This window comes from Pseudophryne corroboree, chromosome 6, assembly GCF_028390025.1.
Source record: "Pseudophryne corroboree isolate aPseCor3 chromosome 6, aPseCor3.hap2, whole genome shotgun sequence".
NCBI lineage: Eukaryota > Metazoa > Chordata > Amphibia > Anura > Myobatrachidae > Pseudophryne > Pseudophryne corroboree.
Window position 1 is genome coordinate 563,335,538 of NC_086449.1, and position 19,355 is coordinate 563,354,892.

Here is a 19,355-nt window from a genome sequence, read left to right on the forward strand (position 1 = left end):
TCATTTATGTCTACTGACGCCATAAAATCCCCCCCTTCGAGGCTGGAGATCACAGCTCGAAGAGACTCCATCTTGAACTTGAACATTTTCAAGTGCGGATTGAGGGATTTTAGGTTCAGAATCGGTTTGACCGAGCCGTCCGGCTTCGGCACGACAAAGAGGCTCGAATAGTACCCTTCCCCCCGTTGGGACGGGGGAACCGGCACAACGACCCTCTGATGACACAACTTTTGGATCGCAGCCATTACCACTGCTCTTTCGGGAAGAGAAACTGGCAAGGTCGACACGAAAAAGCGGCGGGGGGGGGGGGGGGGGGGGGGGGGGGCGGGCGGCATCTTCTGAAACTCCAGTTTGTACCCTTGGGACACTATGTCTAAGACCCAAGGATCCAGGGCAGACTGAAACCAGACCTGACTGAAGAATCGGAGACGGCCCCCCACCGGTACGGACTCCCGCAGGGGAGCCCCAGCGTCATGCGGTGGACTTGGTAGAGGCGGGGGAGGACTTTTGGTCCTGGGTGCCTGACACTGCAGGCGACTTCTTTCCCCTTCCTCTACCCTTTGAGGCGAGGAAGGACGAGCCCTTTCCTCTTTTGTATTTATTAGGCCGAGAGGACTGCATCTGCTGATGGGGTGCCTTTTTCTGTTGTGTGTGAACATAAGGAAGAAAAGATGACTTACCCGCAGTAGCGGTAGACACCAGGTCAGCAAGGCCGTCACCAAACAAGACACTACCTTTAAAAGGTCGGAGTCGGCATCAGCATTCCATTGATGAATCCACAGCGCCCTCCTGGCCGAAACCACCATGGCATTGGCTCTTGATCCCAAGAGGCCAACATCTCTCGCCGCATCCTTTAGGTAATCTGCAGCATCCTTGATATAACCAAGAGTCAAAAGAATGTTATCCTTATCAAGGGTATCCATATCCGAAGCCAAATTATCAGCCCACTTAGCAATAGCACTACTCACCCACGCCGACGCCACAGCAGGTCTGAGCAATGCACCAGTATTAACGAAAACGGACTTCAATGTCGTCTCCAGCTTGCGATCCGCTGGGTCCTTGAGAGCGGCCGTGTCTGGAGACGGAAGCGCCACCTTCTTGGACAATCGGGATAGAGCCTTGTCCACATTGGGAGACGACTCCCATTTGTCCCTGTCGTCAGAGGGGAAAGGATATGCCATCAAAAGTCTCTTGGGAATCTGCCACCTTTTGTCAGGCGACTCCCAAGCCCTTTCACAAAGCGCATTCATTTCATGAGAGGGGGGAAATTTTACCTCAGGCCTTTTCCCTTTAAATAAACAAACTCTTGTGTCAGGAACGGCAGGTTCCTCATATGTAAAACATCTTTGATGGCTACAATCATGTACTGAATACTCCTAACAACCCTTGGATGTAAAGAAGCCTCATTAAAATCGACATCGGAATCAGAGTCCGTGTCAGTGCCATCTGGGTAAAAGAACGCTTTTTTGACCCTGAGGTGGTCTGTACTTGAGACAAAGCCTCCTGCATGGATTTCCTCCATGTTTGTGTCTGCGAATCAGATTTATCCAATCTTTTAGATAATAAAGCCACATTTGCATTCAGTGTACTCAGCATAGTCACCCAGTCAGCAGTCGGCTGTGCCGACAGAGTCATACCCAAATCCCTCTCTGCGCCCCCGGTAACTTCCTCCGGAGAGGAACACTCAGCCTCAGGCATGTCGACACGGAGTACCGACACACCCACACTCACCAAAAAACAAGGGGACAGGCCCACAGGGAAGCCTGTAGAGAGAAACACAGAGGGAGTATGCCAGCTCACACCCCAGCGTCCATATACTAAAAGATATAATATATGTGACCAGCGCTGTCTATAATATGATAAAAGCACCAAATTGTATGTCCCCCCCCCCCCCCCCCCGTTTTTGCCCCCTTGTTACTTGCAGGAGCTTGGAGGTCCGGGCCAGTGTCTCTGCAGCACTGTAGAGAGAGAAAATGGAGCTGGTGAGTAATGTCCGGCTAAGCCCCGCCCCTTCCCGGCGCGCTGTAGCCCGCTCAATTTCAAATTTTTATACTGGCGGGGGTAATCTATACGGTGCCCGGGCACCGTATAATTGGTTCTGCCAGTCCACTGACCCAAGTAACTGCTGCCCAGGGCGCTCCCCTCTAGCGCCCTGCGAGTGCCGTTGGTGATGTGTGTGGGAGCATGGAGCGCAGCGCTACCGCTGCGCTGTACCTCGTTACTGAAGTCTTCTGCCGTCACTGAAGTCTTCGGTTCTTCGAATACTCACCTGACTTCTTTCTTCTGGCTTCTGTGAGGGGGGTGACGGCGCGGCTCCGGGAACAAGCAGCTAGGCGAACCAAGTGATCGAACCCCCTGGGGCTAATGGTGTCCAGTAGCCTAAGAAGCAGAGCCCTTAACTAAGAAGAAGTAGGTCTGACTTCTCTCCCCTCAGTCCCACGATGCAGGGATCCTGTAGCCAGCAGGTCTCCCTGAAAATAAAAAACCTAGCAAAAGTCTTTCTAGAGAAACTCAGTAGAGCTCCCCTAGTGTGTGTTCAGTCACTCCTGGGCACAAAGTCTAACTGAGGTCTGGGGGAGGGGCATAGAGGGAGGAGCCAGTTCGCACCCAGTCAAAGTCTTTTTAGTGTGCCCAAGCTCCTGCGGTTCCCGTCTATACCCCATGGTCCTTTTGGAGTCCCCAGCATCCTCTAGGACGTAAGTGAAATTTTATGTATACACGCACAGGTTGAGAATTCCTTATCCAAAATCACACATTTTTGGTTCCCCTACTGAGATAATGACCCATATATATGTTTATTATATTATATATCTATATATACACATAATATATATGTCATTATCCCTGTAGGGCAGGCATGTCCAAACTGCGGTCCTCCAGCTGTTGAGAAACTACATATCCCAGCATGCCCTGACACAGTTTTGCTGTCAGATAATGCTAAAGCTGTGTCAGGGCATGCTGGGATGTGTAGTTTCTCAACAGCTGGAGGGCCACAGTTTGGACATGCCTGCTGTAGGGGAACCAAAAATGTAGGATTCTGAATAAGAGAAGCTCAACCAACACACACACATACACACTATATATATGTACACACATACATACACACACATATATATATACACACACATATATATATATATATATATTATATTTTATATACACACACACACACACACACACACACACATATATATATATATATATATATATATATAAAATTTATTTATATAGCGCATGCATATTCCACGGTGCTTTACAGAGAATATATCCCATCAGTCCCTGCCCCAGTGGAGCTTACAGTCTATATTTCCTAGCACATTTATACGCACACACACATTCATACTAGGGTTAATTTTGTCAGAAGTCAGTTAACCTACCAGTATATTTTGGGATTGTGAGAGGAAACCGGAGTACCCGGAGGAAACCCACACAAGTACGGGAAGAATATACAAACTCCACACAGTTAGGGTCATGGTGGGAATCAAACCCATGACCTCAGTGCTGTGAGGCAGAAATGCTAACCAGTACACCATCCGTACATTATATTTATTCGTTCACCCTTTATTATAACTTTCTCCTCTAAGGCGGTGTCCATTTTCAATAGTTAGCAACAGGAAGGAACGAACGTCATACCCTCAGCAGCGTCCAGAGTGACGACGACCTGACAATGAGCAGAACCCCTTGACAATGAGCAGCACCCTTGACAATGTGCAGGTACTGCAATAATTACTGTGTGGGCATAATATAATGACAAGGGCATTAATGTGGTGGGAATAATATGGTGTCGGTGGCATTATTGTGGGGCCTTAATATGGTGCAAGGGACATATTTTTTTATTTATTGGGGGGGGGCTGCCTAATTTGTCAGTCCCGGGCCCCACAATTTTTGATGGTAGTCCTGGTGTGAGGCGTAATGTGGTGCAATGGCCATTACTGTGTGGGGTGTAATGTGGCAAAAGAGGGATTAAAGTGTGGTGCATAATGTGGCGCAATTTGCATTACTTTGTGGCATAATGGCCACTACTACTGCGTGGCATAAAGTGGCTTAAGGGTCACTAATACTGTGTGGCGTAACGTGAATAAGGGCATTAATGTGTGATGTAACATGAATAAGGGACACTACTATGTGGTTTGAATTGGGGTACTATTGTGTGGCCACGATCCTTCCCAGCAAGACCGCTCCCCCTTTTTGATGCATGCTGTCTCTGCTTCAAATATGGTGTGCCAATGCTCTTCCTGGCACAGGGCACCAAAATGTCTGCTTACAGCTCCGTGGATGAGGATTGCTATGGGTGAGTGATTATGGGTTTTGCTGGCTACTGCTGTAATCTGTTGGCTGATAAATGCTGTACTGGGAGAGGGGTGCTGCATTATAGGTGAAACTAGCGCCAGAGCTAGGGGGCACAAGCCAAAATCTTGCCTAGGCCATCAGATTGGTCACGGCCGGCTCTGGATATTCTTTACCACTACATATTGGGCCATATCGATGCAATATCTAGTAGTTCTAAGAAGGAATACAAGTTACGTTTTCAGGAGATGAAATCCTGGGCAGAGGCGCGGTACTCTGAGATATTGCTGTCTGTTCTGGCAGTGCCACGGACAGCGGACCCCCAAACTGCCTAAATACAGCCAGGACACAACCACACTGGCACCATGCTAACATTGGGACATGTATCCTGCAGCTTGCCACCCTCTACTTCCTTCCCAAGGCAGGCACAGCGTTACACCTCTCTTACAGATGGAGGGGGTCTTAACTGCAGTTCTTCACCCTGCCCGGAGCGCATAGTACTGACTGAGGGTCACAGGGGCCGTACCATAGGGAGTGCGGTATAACCCACCAGGCCTGTGCAGCACATTACATTAGTCTGAACTGCCCCAGTGCCCCCCACAGCACAGACAAGCTGGTTCCCACTGCTGTCACCCTTCACCCACATTCTTGTCTGCCCTCGGGGTTGAAATACAGACCACAGCAGGGGAGGACATGAAAATGCTCTGCAAGTTCCTTGTGCGTTTATACAGCCACAAGTCAGTGACTTCAGCCTATATCAGTACATATGAAGAACACAGACTATCTGTAGTCTGCTCAAGATTCAGATCAATCGCTACCTGGGGCTCCTACGATTGACCACAGTACGTTAAGGGGGCGGAGAGAACTCCCTCCCCCTTCTCTCCCGTCAGGAGGCTCTCTATGCAGTCCTTAGATCGCAATTTCTTTCTGTGAAGCAAAATGGAAAGCTGAGCTCTCTGTGCTTCTACGAATCGCTCTCCCCACATCAGTGTACGGGGAAGCGATATGTACACTGCTGGGGGGCATTGCTGGGGAAATCTGAGATTTCTCCAATGTAACTCTTATGAATAGGACGAAAAATTATACTTAACAGCACATTGGTTGGTACTTTATCCCCCCACCCCCAACTACTACTAAAAAGAGAAGTAGATATGAAGAAACCCAGAAACTTTGTGAGGACACAATTATGTCAGAAGCGCAGTGCAGTCATTCTACTGAGAATATGTGAAAGGCATGTGTCAAGGAAATAAATGTTTCATTTGGTGTATGGTGTCGTTCTCTTAACAGATTGCAACAGAGAACTGATGTATTGAGACTCAACTAATTAAGTGCTAATGGATAACTGTAAATGAGACTACACATCAGCTCTTCTAGCACAGCTTTTTTCCACATTAGGAAACAAATACTTCACAATAAGGGAAAATACAACCACAGAGCTCAAAATAAAAAGGCATGGGGGGAAATTTAACTAGGAACTATTGTGCATGTGGTTTACAAACCACCACACATCGGATGAACGTTACGGATCCAAACTGCAGGATTTATTTTGTTGTGGCTTGGCACATGAAAAATTAAATTGCATCCGATATATGGCGCCTTGAGAACCTCTAATCCGCACGTGGTTCAGGCCAAACTGTATGGCAAAAACAGGTGTACAACTTCCATTTTCCACAAGCCCAGTGCTTGGGAAGTATCAGACCTGGTCCACTTAAGTGAACCTGAAAAACAATCAGTGCCCCACAACTAGAGAGAAATTGCCAAAATCAGAGTACATTGTGCAAACATAACAATTCTGATGACACTGCAAAATGTAATGTGTGTGGTGACAAACAAAAAGTGAAATCATGCTTTATCAAGAATAAAGTACATTTCTGAAGTGTATTTGTATTGTATTGCACCACTGGACCCCACAATATAAAGTAAACAAATTTCAACAGGCTTTATTTAAAAATGAGTTTTTTTTATTATTATTGTGTTGAATGCGTCAAAAGGTGACAAGATTTTTAATGTATTGTTTTTGTCAATTTTCAATATGCCACCACAAAAGGCGTTACCTTCTAAACATTTACTTGCTTAATAACAAAACTGTTAGAGAATGAAAAGTTCACCATCCTCAAAATTCTTAAAGGTTAAAGCTAGGTACAGACACTATACAATTATCTGGCAGATAATCTGCCAGATCTAGCTGGTTGGAAGGAAAATCTGGTAATGGATGACAGCAAATGACAATCTATCATTTGCTCCCAAACACTGGAAAACGAACAAAACCTGTTATTCATACGAATTGGTTAACACAAATTTAACCAACTTGGATGAACAACTGTTTTTGACAGTTTTGCAGTGTTTGGGAGCAAATGGTGCATTGTCATTTGCTCTCATCAATTACCAGATTTTCATTCCAACCAAATAGATCTGGCAGATAATTGTATCGAGTGTATCTAGCTTAATTGTGAGGTACATTTTCACCATAGGCTTTAGTATCACGGGCCTTATTCAGGTTTGTTATACCCTTTTCAGAGAGGAATGTCTGAATTACCCAGCATTTCATTGCCGGGTAACTTTGCCGGTCCCTGCCTGACCCCCCCCCCCCCCCCCCCTTCACACAGACAAGCAAATTAGCGGGTCAAGAATTTCTACCCAGTAATTTGCGGATCAAAATGGGTATTTCATCTGTGTGAAAGGGTCAAACCGGGTCGAAATTCTCGGATCTCTAACCCTGGTAAATTCCTGGGTCTAAGTTCTGGGAATTTTAAACCGGGTTGACCCTTTGACACAGAAAAAAGACCCACGTTTATCTGCAAATTACCGGGTAGAACTTCTTCACTCGGGAATTTGCCTGTATAAAAGGGGTATCAGCAAACCAAATAAGTTAGCAATTGGGCAAAACCATGTGCACTGCCGGTGGGGCAGATATAACATGTGCAGAGACAGTTAGATTTGGGTAGGGTGTGTTAAAACTGAAATCTAAATTGCAGTGTAAAAATTAAGCAGCCAGTATTTACCGTGCACAAAAACAAAATGACCCACCCAAATCTAAATCTCCCCACCTGCAGTACAGCATGGTTTTTCCCAATTGCTAACACCTCTGAATAACCCCCCAAATACATAACCTCCCACACGTAGCCTCCCATGTATAAGGTACAAATGGGAGGACAAATGTCCACTATATTATAATGCATTTCATTTAACTACCACTGCAAAAACAAACATACTAATTATAGGAAAGCATGTAGTTTATATGAGGTAGAGGAGTAGCAGCAGATAACAGTTTATTATGCTAAGCTAGGTAGAGACAGGCATGAGAAATTAATCACTTTTTCCTGAAAGATTAAATGAGCCTGAGAACATATGATGTCAAATGTACACATTACTCTGTTCCTATCTAAACGATTTATGTCCTAAAGATTAGTGATGTTCTTAATTACCTATGTTGGACAGCACATGTACACACTACGAAATGTGCAAGATATCAGTGCAATGTTTACTGCATATTTTAAACAGGATAGAAGATCCAACTATCTGATGCAACCAGATTATCACTGCTCATATGTGCATAATACTAAACAGTTGTCGGCCAATCATACAATTTACATCTCATCAGTCCGATAACTGTACTGTATATGTATACCTAGCTTTGGACATTTTGTGAATAAAGTAAAATTAAAACATTGCCTTAATATGGCATCAAGCTCATTGCTAAAGAACATGAACTTAAAATATGGATCCTTGATGTACAGTATATCAGTCATGAAAAAAAGATGTCTCTTACTGCAGAGCGGTGAGTCTCTCCCATGTGGTTAGGCCTTGATTCCTCATCTTTTAAAACATGACAGGAAAAAGTTTAGACTATGGACCTTATTCAGTAAGGATTGCAGTTTCTACTAAAAAGCAGTTGCTGCGATCAAATAGTTGCCGCCCAGAAATAGAGAAAAAAACGCCCATTGCAGGAATTACAAATGCATCGCAATATGCGGGCTGATCTCAAAACCATACGCAATTTCCGGATCATCAAAGATTTTTCCTATCTGCGCCAGGCAAGGTCATCCACAATTCTTGTGACACAAGAGGCTGGAAGTGGTCATCGCTGACGTCAGACACCCTCTTTAAAAATGCCCGGGCACGCCTGTGCTTTTTTCACACATCCAGAAAACAGCAGGTTTCCGCCCAGAAACGCCGGCTTCCTGTCAAACGGCGTATGCAAATCGATCACAATGTGTACGCATTACTCGCACGTGCGCAATGCGAACGCTGCACATGCGCAGTTGTTCGATAATCGGCCAGATTGTTATTTGCAAATTTTGCAATCCTTACTGAATAAGGTCCTATGGGGGACATTTACTAATGGCAACCAATCAGCACAGAAGTAACATCTATAATTTGCATACTATAAAATGATACAGAGCTGCTGATTGGTTGATGGGGCAACTTCTCCACTGGCTCACTTCTCCGCTCTTATCACTGCTTAGTAAATGTTCCCCTAAGTTCCCCATCATGGAAACGGTCTCACTGATCTCAATGACCAGTTATCTCTGGCACAATACTGCAGGAGCGCTGCCATTAGTCTTCAGTAGTTCTGTCTAAACTGCTGCATTCATGACAGTATATTCAGTTTATTATGTGCTATACAATAATACAATTAATGGTCAGATAAAAGGTGTGTGATACATGTAAATGCTTACATGTGACCTACCTGTGTTGGACTGTAGAGCTCCTGGATTGGACTGCGTGACCCCTTCCGACAACAAATGCCCATCCCAAATGGGTTTCTGTGTATAACTAGAAAGGCAGAAAGACCGTTTTACAATACAGCACATATAAATCTGTATCGTATACTAACATTTATGGGTATATCACCACAAAAGGTCTCTGAGGAGACCACAACATAAGATTTCACATATATATATATTTGCAATTTCACAGAGATAAAACTAAATGTCATCTATATTCCTTTCCCATTCTTGAAAGCACTTTCCATCACAATATTGTTTCTAGAGCAACAAATTGTGTGGAGATCCCACAGCCTATTACTGGGCGATGCCATGTTCCAAGTGATGCAATCTGTTAACATCTAATGGCAGGCAGAATATTAGTCCAGTTTAGGTACATGTTGCTATCTGCTCTTTGCTGCGCTTTCAACCATTATCATGCCTTTGTAAAACAAACAGCGCAACCCTCTAGTAGTGCATAATAAAGAGGCTCACTACAGAAGTCCAAATTAAATTAAAGTTGAATTATACGCATTAACATTATCTGAAATCACTGCATAGGTAATGCTATAGGGATCTATTCATGAAGCAGTGAAAAGTGAGGAGAAGTGAGCCAGTGGAGAAGTTGCCCATGACAACCAATCAGTATTAAAGTAACATTTTTAATTTGCATACTGTACAATTGTACAGAGCAGCCGATTGGTTGCCATGGGCAACTTCTCCACAGGTTCACTTCTCCACACTTTTCACTGCTTCATGAATAGACCCCTTAGGTTTAAATGAAATATCCTGCAAATTGCAGGCACCAGTGCGATTTCAGTTTAGTCTGTAGATTTAAAGAAGCGTAAAAGACAAAACGAACCCAGTTTTGCTTTTGAAATAACCAAAATTCCTCCAGTGCTTTCACCTCACCATATTTATTAAAAGCACTATATATTGTACAAACCCTAAAGTTTTTGAAAATGGCCGTGATCTCCTAAGATAAGACTTTCCTTGGTGAACCTTTAAGGAGTCAGATTTGCTGTCACTGTTAGCATCTCATGTGAGGGTGACTAAAGGTACTAGAAATGACAATACACCCATGTGTAGAGTGGGGCACTACCACGGTGACCTGTGTGTGATCCTGTATACTATGTTGGTACTGTAAGTGTGTAATTTTGCAGTAAACAAACCATGCTATTTCCAGCTATTCCCCTAGTCCATGATTTCATATTACAGCTTAGCTGCAGTCTCACATCTTTCTGTAAACCAGAAATGTAATTTCCTATTATAACATTCTGTGGAGCTTTTGGGCCCAAAGAGCATCTCTTACTGTAACAGCAATAAACATAATCAACTTCATTTTAATTAAAAAATAGGTGTTTGTCAGATATCAAAGTTAGTACAATTTAGAGACAGTCATCTTAATCATCTGAAATTCATAATACAGGTTGAGTATCCCATATCCAAATATTCCGAAATACGGAATATTCCGAAATACGGACTTTTTTTTAATGAGAGTGAGATAGTGAAACCTTTGTTTTTTGATGACTCAATGTACACAAACTTTGTTTAATACACAAAGTTATTAAAAATATTGTATTAAATGACCTTCAGGCTGTGTGTATAAGGTGTATATGTAACATAAATGCATTCTGTGCTTGGACTTAGGTCCCATCACCATGATATCTCATTATGGTATGCACTTATTCCAAAATACGGAAAAATCCGATATTCAAAATACGTCTGGTCCCAAGCATTTTGGATAAGGGATACTCAACCTGTATTACCTAGCAAACAAAGTACTAAAATATGGCACACACATACTGTAATATATTTAGATTATATCTGCAAATGATTAATCGTTAACATAGCGACTGCTGACAAATAGGCCATAAGCAACCGTTGCTATTCTACGTTTCTGATTACATCCTGTACGCTTCCATCAGCTGCTTTGTAAATAACTGAATTACTCCTTAATATGTAACTGTAAACCCTGCTTGTTCTCGTCACGGGTTCGGTATGAAATACCGGTAGTCGGGATCTAGACGGTCACATGACCAACAGCAGCATCCCAACAATGAAGATCCCGATGTCAGAACTTGTAAGTATTTTTATCCACCCCCCCCCCCCTACCCTAACCCTCTAGGGTGGTGGCGGTTAGGACTTATCTTCCAGGGGTGGCGGCTAGGATTGACCCCCCCCTCCCCCCAGTGCCTTACCCTCCCCCCAGGCCCTAACCCTAACTAGAACCCCAATACTTCCCTTCGGGATCTTGGCTGTTGGGATTCTTGCATCTGTCACATGACCGCCGGCATCCCTTTGTCATACCTTATTGCCTTTTGTTTTGACAGCCTCTCCACTTTCGCTTTCCAAGGTTTGATAGATTTGCCCCTGCATCTGATACTTTCATACCAGACAAACCAAAAACTCAAGGAGCAGTGCAGACTGTACAGTACTGTCCCACTGCTTCCTCTAACTGGGTGTGATATATTATACCCGCGGTCGGGATGCCAGCGATCACATGCCAAACACCAGCATGCAGACAATTAAAATGAGACAGTGGGTGGGGTAATTATTTTAACCCTCCGCTGCCCCCTACCCTAACCCGCCCTAACCCGCCTGGGATTCGGGGGGGGGGGGGGGGTGCTAAGACACCAGGGATGGCGGCTAACTTCCCTCCACCCCCGGGACATGACCACTGGCATCCCGACCCCCAGGAAGCTAACGGCATCCCCTCTAACTACCACCATTACATTTGAAAGTCTTAAAAATAAATAACTTTGTATGTTCCATCTAGGTAAAAACCTCTAAGTTCCCTAGGGTACACAGACATTTATAGTAGAGGGACTGGGTTCTCTCTGCTGTATAATGGACATGGGCTCACTATCAGAGAGTCCCATCAGCTCAACGGAGGCAGATGACAGTATACAGTAGAACTGACACATTCATTATTTCTACATACAGTATATGCATAAGACTTCACAGCCTCATACTGTTACCTTTATCCTGCAAGTAAAACCTGTAGAGTGGGGAAATGTGCCTTAGGCAATGTACCCATGCATAAGCCATCTGCAAGGGAAAGGCCACATACTTTTCTACAATGTCAATGATACAAATATTTTTCTCATAGTGACTTCAGAAGAGGGGTGGGAAAAATTAAAATTAAGCGGTCAATCAATAGAGCTTTAAAAAGTAAGCAGCATCTAAAATACATGGGCAATATAAAAATTAGTATGTGTTAGCTATCATATGTGTTGTATAAAGTATAATTAATACTTTATTGTATCGAGAAACGTGCAGGTCTATAGGATTATTTACTATTAAGTGACGCGAGGGCCTCTAATCGCAGAGATAGAAAACCTATAACAATATTGCCAGAGCAATTGAGTGAGATGCAGCTCCCTGGCAATAGTTAATGCTTGGCATCTGCACATGCATGACCCTGCTTTACCAGTTTAAGCATGGACCTTGGAACTGAAAGACCTGACTTGGCTGTTGAGTTACATTTGCAAAAGAAAAAAAACATGTAAATATATATGTACTGTAGCATTACATTAAAAAAAGCATTTTTTTTCTGTTACTATCCTCAGACATAGCCATCCTGAAAGGTACCTCCAAGGTCCATTTTCTCTACCTAATAAATACATACCTCCCAACATGACCCTCTCCAGGAAGGATAGAATGCTCTGTTGCTGGACTTCCCTCTTAATTAATGATTGCTATCACCTGTGCTGAAACACCTTTCTTATCCTTTAAATTGTTCAAAACAGGTGTTGGCAATCATAAATTGAGAAAAGTCCAGAAGCAGAGCATTTTGTCCTTAGAGAGGGTCATGTTGGGAGGTATGTAAATAAAGTAGAGCTGAGCGGGTTCGGTTCCCTGAGAACCGAACCCTACCGGACTTCACTACCCAAGCCTGGCTCTGAGTCCGGCTCGGGTTTTCCAGTCTGACTCGGAAACCAGAACGAGGCAAAATGTCATGAGCCCGCTGTCGGATTCTCGCAGGTTTTGGATTCCATATAAGGAGCCGCGCGTCACCCGCTATTTGCACTCCGGCATTGGAGAGTGTAGCGAGTGGACATGTCTCCGTACTCAGTCTCTGTGCGGTAGGGAAATAGGGGTGGCGATTCCAGTGCTGTCTTGTGCTGCATGAGTCCAGTGTAGTGTCTTATGCTGCACCAGTCCAGTCACAGTGGTGGTGTCCTCTGCTGCCATATGTCCAGTGCTGCTGTATAAGTCCAGTCCATTGCAGTGGTGCTATGTTGTCCTGCATCAGTCCAGTGGTGGTGTCCCTGTGCTGCTGTAAATGTCCAACGGTACTGCCGTATATATATACGTCCAGTGGTACTGCCGTATATATATATATATACGTCCAGCGGTACTGCCGCATATATATACGTCCAGTGGTACTGCCGCATATATATACGTCCAGTGGTACTGCCGCATATATATACGTCCAGCGGTACTGCCGCATATATATATACGTCCAGCGGTACTGCCGCATATATATATACGTCCAGCGGTACGGCCGCATATATATACGTCCAGCGGTACTGCCGCATATATATACGTCCAGCGGTACTGCCGCATATATATACGTCCAGCGGTACTGCCGCATATATATACGTCCAGCGGTACTGCCGTATAAATCCAGTCCAGTGATACTGCCGTATAAATCCATTCCAGTGGTACTGCCATATAATTCCAGTAATACTGCCGTATAAATCCAGCGGTACTGGCGTATAAATCCAGTCCAGTGATACTGCCATATAAATCCAGTCCAGTGATACTGCCATATAAATCCAGTTCAGTGGTACTGCCATATAATTCCAGTGATACTGCCGGTATAAATCCAGTGGTACTGACGTACTAATCCAGTCCAGTGATACTGCCGTATAAATCCAGTCCAGTGGTGCTGCCATATAAGTTCAGTGGTGCTGTCCTGTGCTGTATATTATTTACTCCAAATAAAGGGGTTATTAATATTTAATCCAAATAATTTTTACAGGGTTTGCCCTGTGTGGTATAGAGGTACGCTCTCCTGTGCTACATTTTGTTATACAACTCCAGAAAAATAATGGAGAACAAAAATTTGGAGGATAAAATAGGGAAAGATCAAGAACCACTTTCTCCTACTGCTGCGAGTCGATCGTCATCCCAGAGGGGAAGTCGGAAGACCACTTGTACTACTTCAACTAAGCAATTGACTGTCCAACAGTCCTTTGCGAGGAATATGAAATAAGACAGCAGTCACCCTGTTGCAGAGTGGATTACTGAGGCCATAACTATGCTGGTGTTAGACGTGCATCCGGTATCCGCCATTAGTGCAGTGGGACTGCAGTGCCACCCCTAGATGGGCCAGGTGTTTGTGCCGCACACTTGTGTCGCTTAGCTTAGTCATACAGCTACCTCATTGCACCTCTTTTACTTCTTTGCATGATGTGCTGTTTGGGGCCTAGTTTTTTTTTTTTTTTTTAAGTGCCATCCTGTCTGAAACTGCAGTGCCACTCCTAAATGGGCCAGGTGTTTGTGCCACACACTTGTGTCGCTTAGCTTAATCATACAGCCATCTCGGTGCAACCTTTTGGCCTAAAAACAATATTGTGAGGTGTTCAGAATAGACTGGAAATGAGTGGAAATGAATGTTATTGAGGTTAATAATACCATAGGATCAAAATTACCCCCAAATTCTGTGATTTTAGCTGTTTTACTGGGTTTTCCCCCCAAAAAATAATCCAGATTCAAAACCAAAACACAAAAAGGGTGGTTTTGGCAAAACCAATCCAGATCCAAAACATTAGCATGGAACCAGAACCAAGACACGAAAAGTGCCCGCCGCACATCTCTAAAATAAAGCCCTACATGGTGCACTGGAGCTCTATACAAAAATGAAAGTAAACCCGATACTCAAAGTGGCTGTATTTCTTTTTTTTTTTTTTTTTTTAAAACACCTGTAACAAGTTCACATTTTAGTGGTGGGAAAGGGATTAATCCGGCAGGACCGAATCACCTGCTTTTGTACTCCATACAGAGCAAGGACATAACTACTGCTGCAGCTGTCCATGCAACTGCTATGGGGCCCAACAGCACAGAGTCTTAGGGGGACATTTCTAAGCAGTGATAAGAGCGGAGAAGTGAGCCAGTGGAGAAGTGCCCATGTCATCCAATCAGCACTGAAGTAACATCTATAATTTGCATACTATAAAATGATACAGAGCTGCTGATTGGTTGATGGGGCAACTTCTCCACTGGCTCACTTCTGTGCTCTTATCACTGCTTAGTAAATGTCCCCCTTAACCACTTAACTGACAATTTTTTCCCCAAAAAAACACTCTGAAATTGCTGTTTTTGTTATTACTCAGTTAGGTGAAGAATATATATTTAACATCATCTAAAATGATTTTGGTATAAAAAAAAATGTTCCATTTGAAAAAAAAAGTATGATTTTTCCAAACATCAAAACACCGGTCGCGACCATCGGAACATAGGGGGTCATTCCGAGTTGTTCGCTCGTTGCCGATTTTCGCAACGGAGCGATTAAGGCAAAAATGCGCATGCGCATGGTACGCAGCGCGCATGCGCTAAGTATTTTAGCACAAAACTTAGTAGATTTACTCACGTCCAAACGAAGAATTGTCATCGTTGAAGTGATCAGAGTGTGATTGACAGGAAGTGGGTGTTTCTGGGCGGAAACGGACCGTTTTCTGGGAGTGCGCGGAAAAACGCAGGCGTGCCAGGATAAAACGCGGGAGTGTCTGGAGAAACGGGGGAGTGGCTGGCCGAACGCAGGGCGTGTTTGTGACGTCAAACCAGGAACGAAAGGGGCTGAGCTGATCGCAGTGTAGGAGTAAGTCTCGAGCTACTCAGAAACTGCTGAGAATTATTTATTCGCAATTCTGCTACTCTTTCGTTCGCAATTCTGCTAAGCTAAGATACACTCCCAGAGGGCGGCGGCCTAGCGTGTGCAATGCTGCTAAAAGCAGCTAGCGAGCGAACAACTCGGAATGACCCCATTGTGACCATCGGAAAACTGGCTTTCAATTCGAAAGCCGGGACACGGGGTGGGGTGTGGCAATTTACACTTCCCCAGCGGCTGTTATTGTCTACAGCCGCTGGGTGGGGGGTCCTGCCGTGCTGACCGATCAGCAGTGATCGGCAGCACGGCGAACACTGGGGGAGGGTGCAATGGGACCTTCCGGGCCCTCTGACAGCAGCAGCAGAGGGAAGTTTCTCTTCCCTGCCGCTGCAAACACCGTTTATCTGACTGGTCACATCCTGTGCGACCAGGTCAGGTAAAGCACTGCCTGTTGTGGTCGCATCTAATGCAACCTTGTCAGGCAAGTGGCTAAAGAACAAACTTAACATGGGTTCATAGTGAATTTATCAAGGCATCAGGGCCAAGTACAAATAAAGAGGCAGTGCCTACAACATAACTTCTCCGAGCCTGCAATGAACTGCTAGGCACTGGAGCAACTGGGGGTGGCAATGACAGAATATGCGGTGGTCTGCACTCATCTCCTCCTGGGGCCAAAGTGCAGCACTTTAAATGTAAAAAAAATAATGAAAATGTTTGATCACTGTGTGTCCCCTAGGCAACCTGGGCCCCATACTGCCCCATCCCCCTGACGACAACTCAGTGATTGCCATTCATACTGTAATATAATAGTTTAACTATTCCTACTTACTATCATTTAGAGATACACAAAATACAAGGGCGTAGCTACCATAGGTAGTGCAGCTGCTATGGGGCCCACCTTCCCTGTCAAATTACATGTGTTGTATACATTTTCCACCATTGGGCATCTACAATGTGACATAATATGGTATATAATATAAACAAGGGCAGTATTAGGCGGGATAACATTAGCTAAGTCACAACTACAGTTCACTAAATAAACCAGAGTTGCCTACCCTCCCTCATTCTGCAGGAGACTCCCTGAAATAGCAGCAATCTCCCCGACTCCCTGAATAGACCAGCAATCTCCCTGATTTTACCTTACCTCCATTATATAGCTGTTACATTCTTGGGGAAAAGATAAATAAGAGATATATACATTCAAATGGGATCATCAGTGCCATTTCCCTGTATTGGTTATAAGGCACAATGGGCGGGATGTACTAATGTACATCGCTGCCCATCGCCGGCTGCGCCACGATGCTGATCGCATATGTACTAACATATGCAATCAGCATTGCGGAGGACAGCTCTTCCGATAAGAGCTGTCCTCCGCGATGCGCAGCCTGACTTCCGGGATTCGGCCCCAGGAGTCAGTCTGCGCATGCGCGGGGTGACGGGGGCGGCCGCAGGGCATGCTGGGAGGGATCCGATCGGATCCCTCACACAGCGCCGCAGAGAGAAGCCCATAGGCTTCTATGGAGTATCGCCAGCTAAAGCTGGCGTACCCCGCCGCGGCGCTGTCCTGCCGGCCGGGGGTTAGTACATCAGGAAAATGCGGTAAACAGGGAGTTTAGCGCATTTTCCGCTTAGTACATCCCGCCCAATGATCCCTATGGCTACATTCATTTTAAAATAAGAATTTACTCACCGGTAATTCTATTTCTCGTAGTCCGTAGTGGATGCTGGGAACTCCGTAAGGACCATGGGGAATAGACGGGCTCCGCAGGAGACTGGGCATTCTAAAAGAAAGATTAGGTACTATCTGGTGTGCACTGGCTCCTCCCTCTATGCCCCTCCTCCAGACCTCAGTTAGGGAAACTGTGCCCGGAAGAGCTGACACAACAAGGAAAGGATTTGGAATCCAGGGTAAGACTCATACCAGCCACACCAATCACACTGTACAACTTGTGATAACCATAACCAGTTAACAGTATGAAAAACAACTGAGCCTCCTTTTACGGATGGCTCATAACAATAACCCTTTAGTGAAGCAATAACTATATACATGTATTGCAGAGAGTCCGCACTTGGGACGGGCGCCCAGCATCCACTACGGACTACGAGAAATAGAATTACCGGTGGGTAAATTCTTATTTTCTCTGACGTCCTAGTGGATGCTGGAAACTCCGTAAGGACCATGGGGATTATACCAAAGCTCCCAAATGGGCGGGAGAGTGTGGATGACTCTGCAGCACCGAATGAGCAAACTCAAGGTCCTCCTCAGCCAGGGTATCAAACTTGTAGAATTTAGCAAATGTGTTTGAACCCGACCAAGTAGCAGCTCGGCAAAGCTGTAAAGCCGAGACCCCTCGGGCAGACGCCCAAGAAGAGCCCACCTTCCTTGTGGAATGGGCTTTTACTGATTTAGGATGCGGCAGTCCAGCCGCAGAATGTGCCAGCTGAATCGTGCAACAGATCCAGCGAGCAATAGTTTGCTTTGAAGCAGGAGCACCCAGCATGTTGGGTGCATGCAGGATAAATAGCGAGTCAGTTTTCCTGACTCCAGCCGTCCTGGAAACATAAATTTTCAAAGCCCGAACTACGTCCAGCAACTTGGAATCCTCCAAGTCCCGAGTAGCCGCAGGCACCACAATAGGTTGGTTCAAATGAAACGCTGATACCACCTTTGGGAGAAATTGGGGACGAGTCCTCAATTCTGCCCTGTCCATATGGAAGATCAGATATGGGCTTTTACATGACAAAGCCGCCAATTCTGACACACGCCTAGCCGAAGCTAAGGCCAACAGCATGACCACCTTCCACGTGAGATACTTTAGCTCCACGGTCTTAAGTGGCTCAAACCAGTGTGATTTCAGGAAATCCAACACAACGTTAAGATCCCAAGGTGCCACTGGAGGCACAAAAGGGGGCTGAATATGCAGCACTCCCTTAACAAACGTCTGAACTTCAGGCAGTGAAGCCAGTTCTTTTTGAAAGAAAATAGATAGGGCCGAAATCTGGACCTTTATGGACCCCAATTTTAGGCCCATAGACACCCCTGACTGTAGGAAGTGCAGAAATCGACCCAGCTGGAATTCCTCTGTTGGGGCCTTCCTGGCCTCACACCAAGCGACATATTTTCGCCATATGCGGTGATAATGCTTTACTGTCACATCCTTCCTAGCTTTTATCAGCGTAGGAATCACTTCATCTGGAATGCCCTTTTCCGTTAGGATCCGGCGTTCAACCGCCATGCCGTCAAACGCAGCCGCGGTAAGTCTTGGAACAGACAGGGCCCCTGCTGTAACAGGTCCTGTCTGAGAGGCAGAGGCCATGGGTCCTCTGAGATCATTTCTTGTAGTTCTGGGTACCAAGTTCTTCTTGGCCAATCCGGAACGATGAGTATAGTTTTTACTCCTCTCTTTCTTACTATCCTCAGTACCTTGGGTATGAGAGGAAGAGGAGGGAACACATAAACCGACTGGTACACCCACGGTGTCACTAGTGCGTCCACAGCTATCGCTTGAGGGTCCCTTGACCTG

General features: G+C 45.1%; 1 protein-coding gene across 4 annotated transcripts in view; it reads right to left on the reverse strand.

Moving 5' to 3' along the window:
* CHST11 (carbohydrate sulfotransferase 11) overlaps nt 1-19,355 on the reverse strand; it is a 358,621-nt gene that overhangs the window by 158,338 nt on the left and 180,928 nt on the right. For all 4 annotated transcript variants that reach the window (XM_063927770.1, XM_063927769.1, XM_063927772.1 and 1 more), the window contains exon 2: nt 8,978-9,063. In XM_063927770.1, coding sequence (XP_063783840.1) covers nt 8,978-9,063 — 86 coding nt within the window. The remainder of the gene's footprint in view (nt 1-8,977; nt 9,064-19,355) is intronic.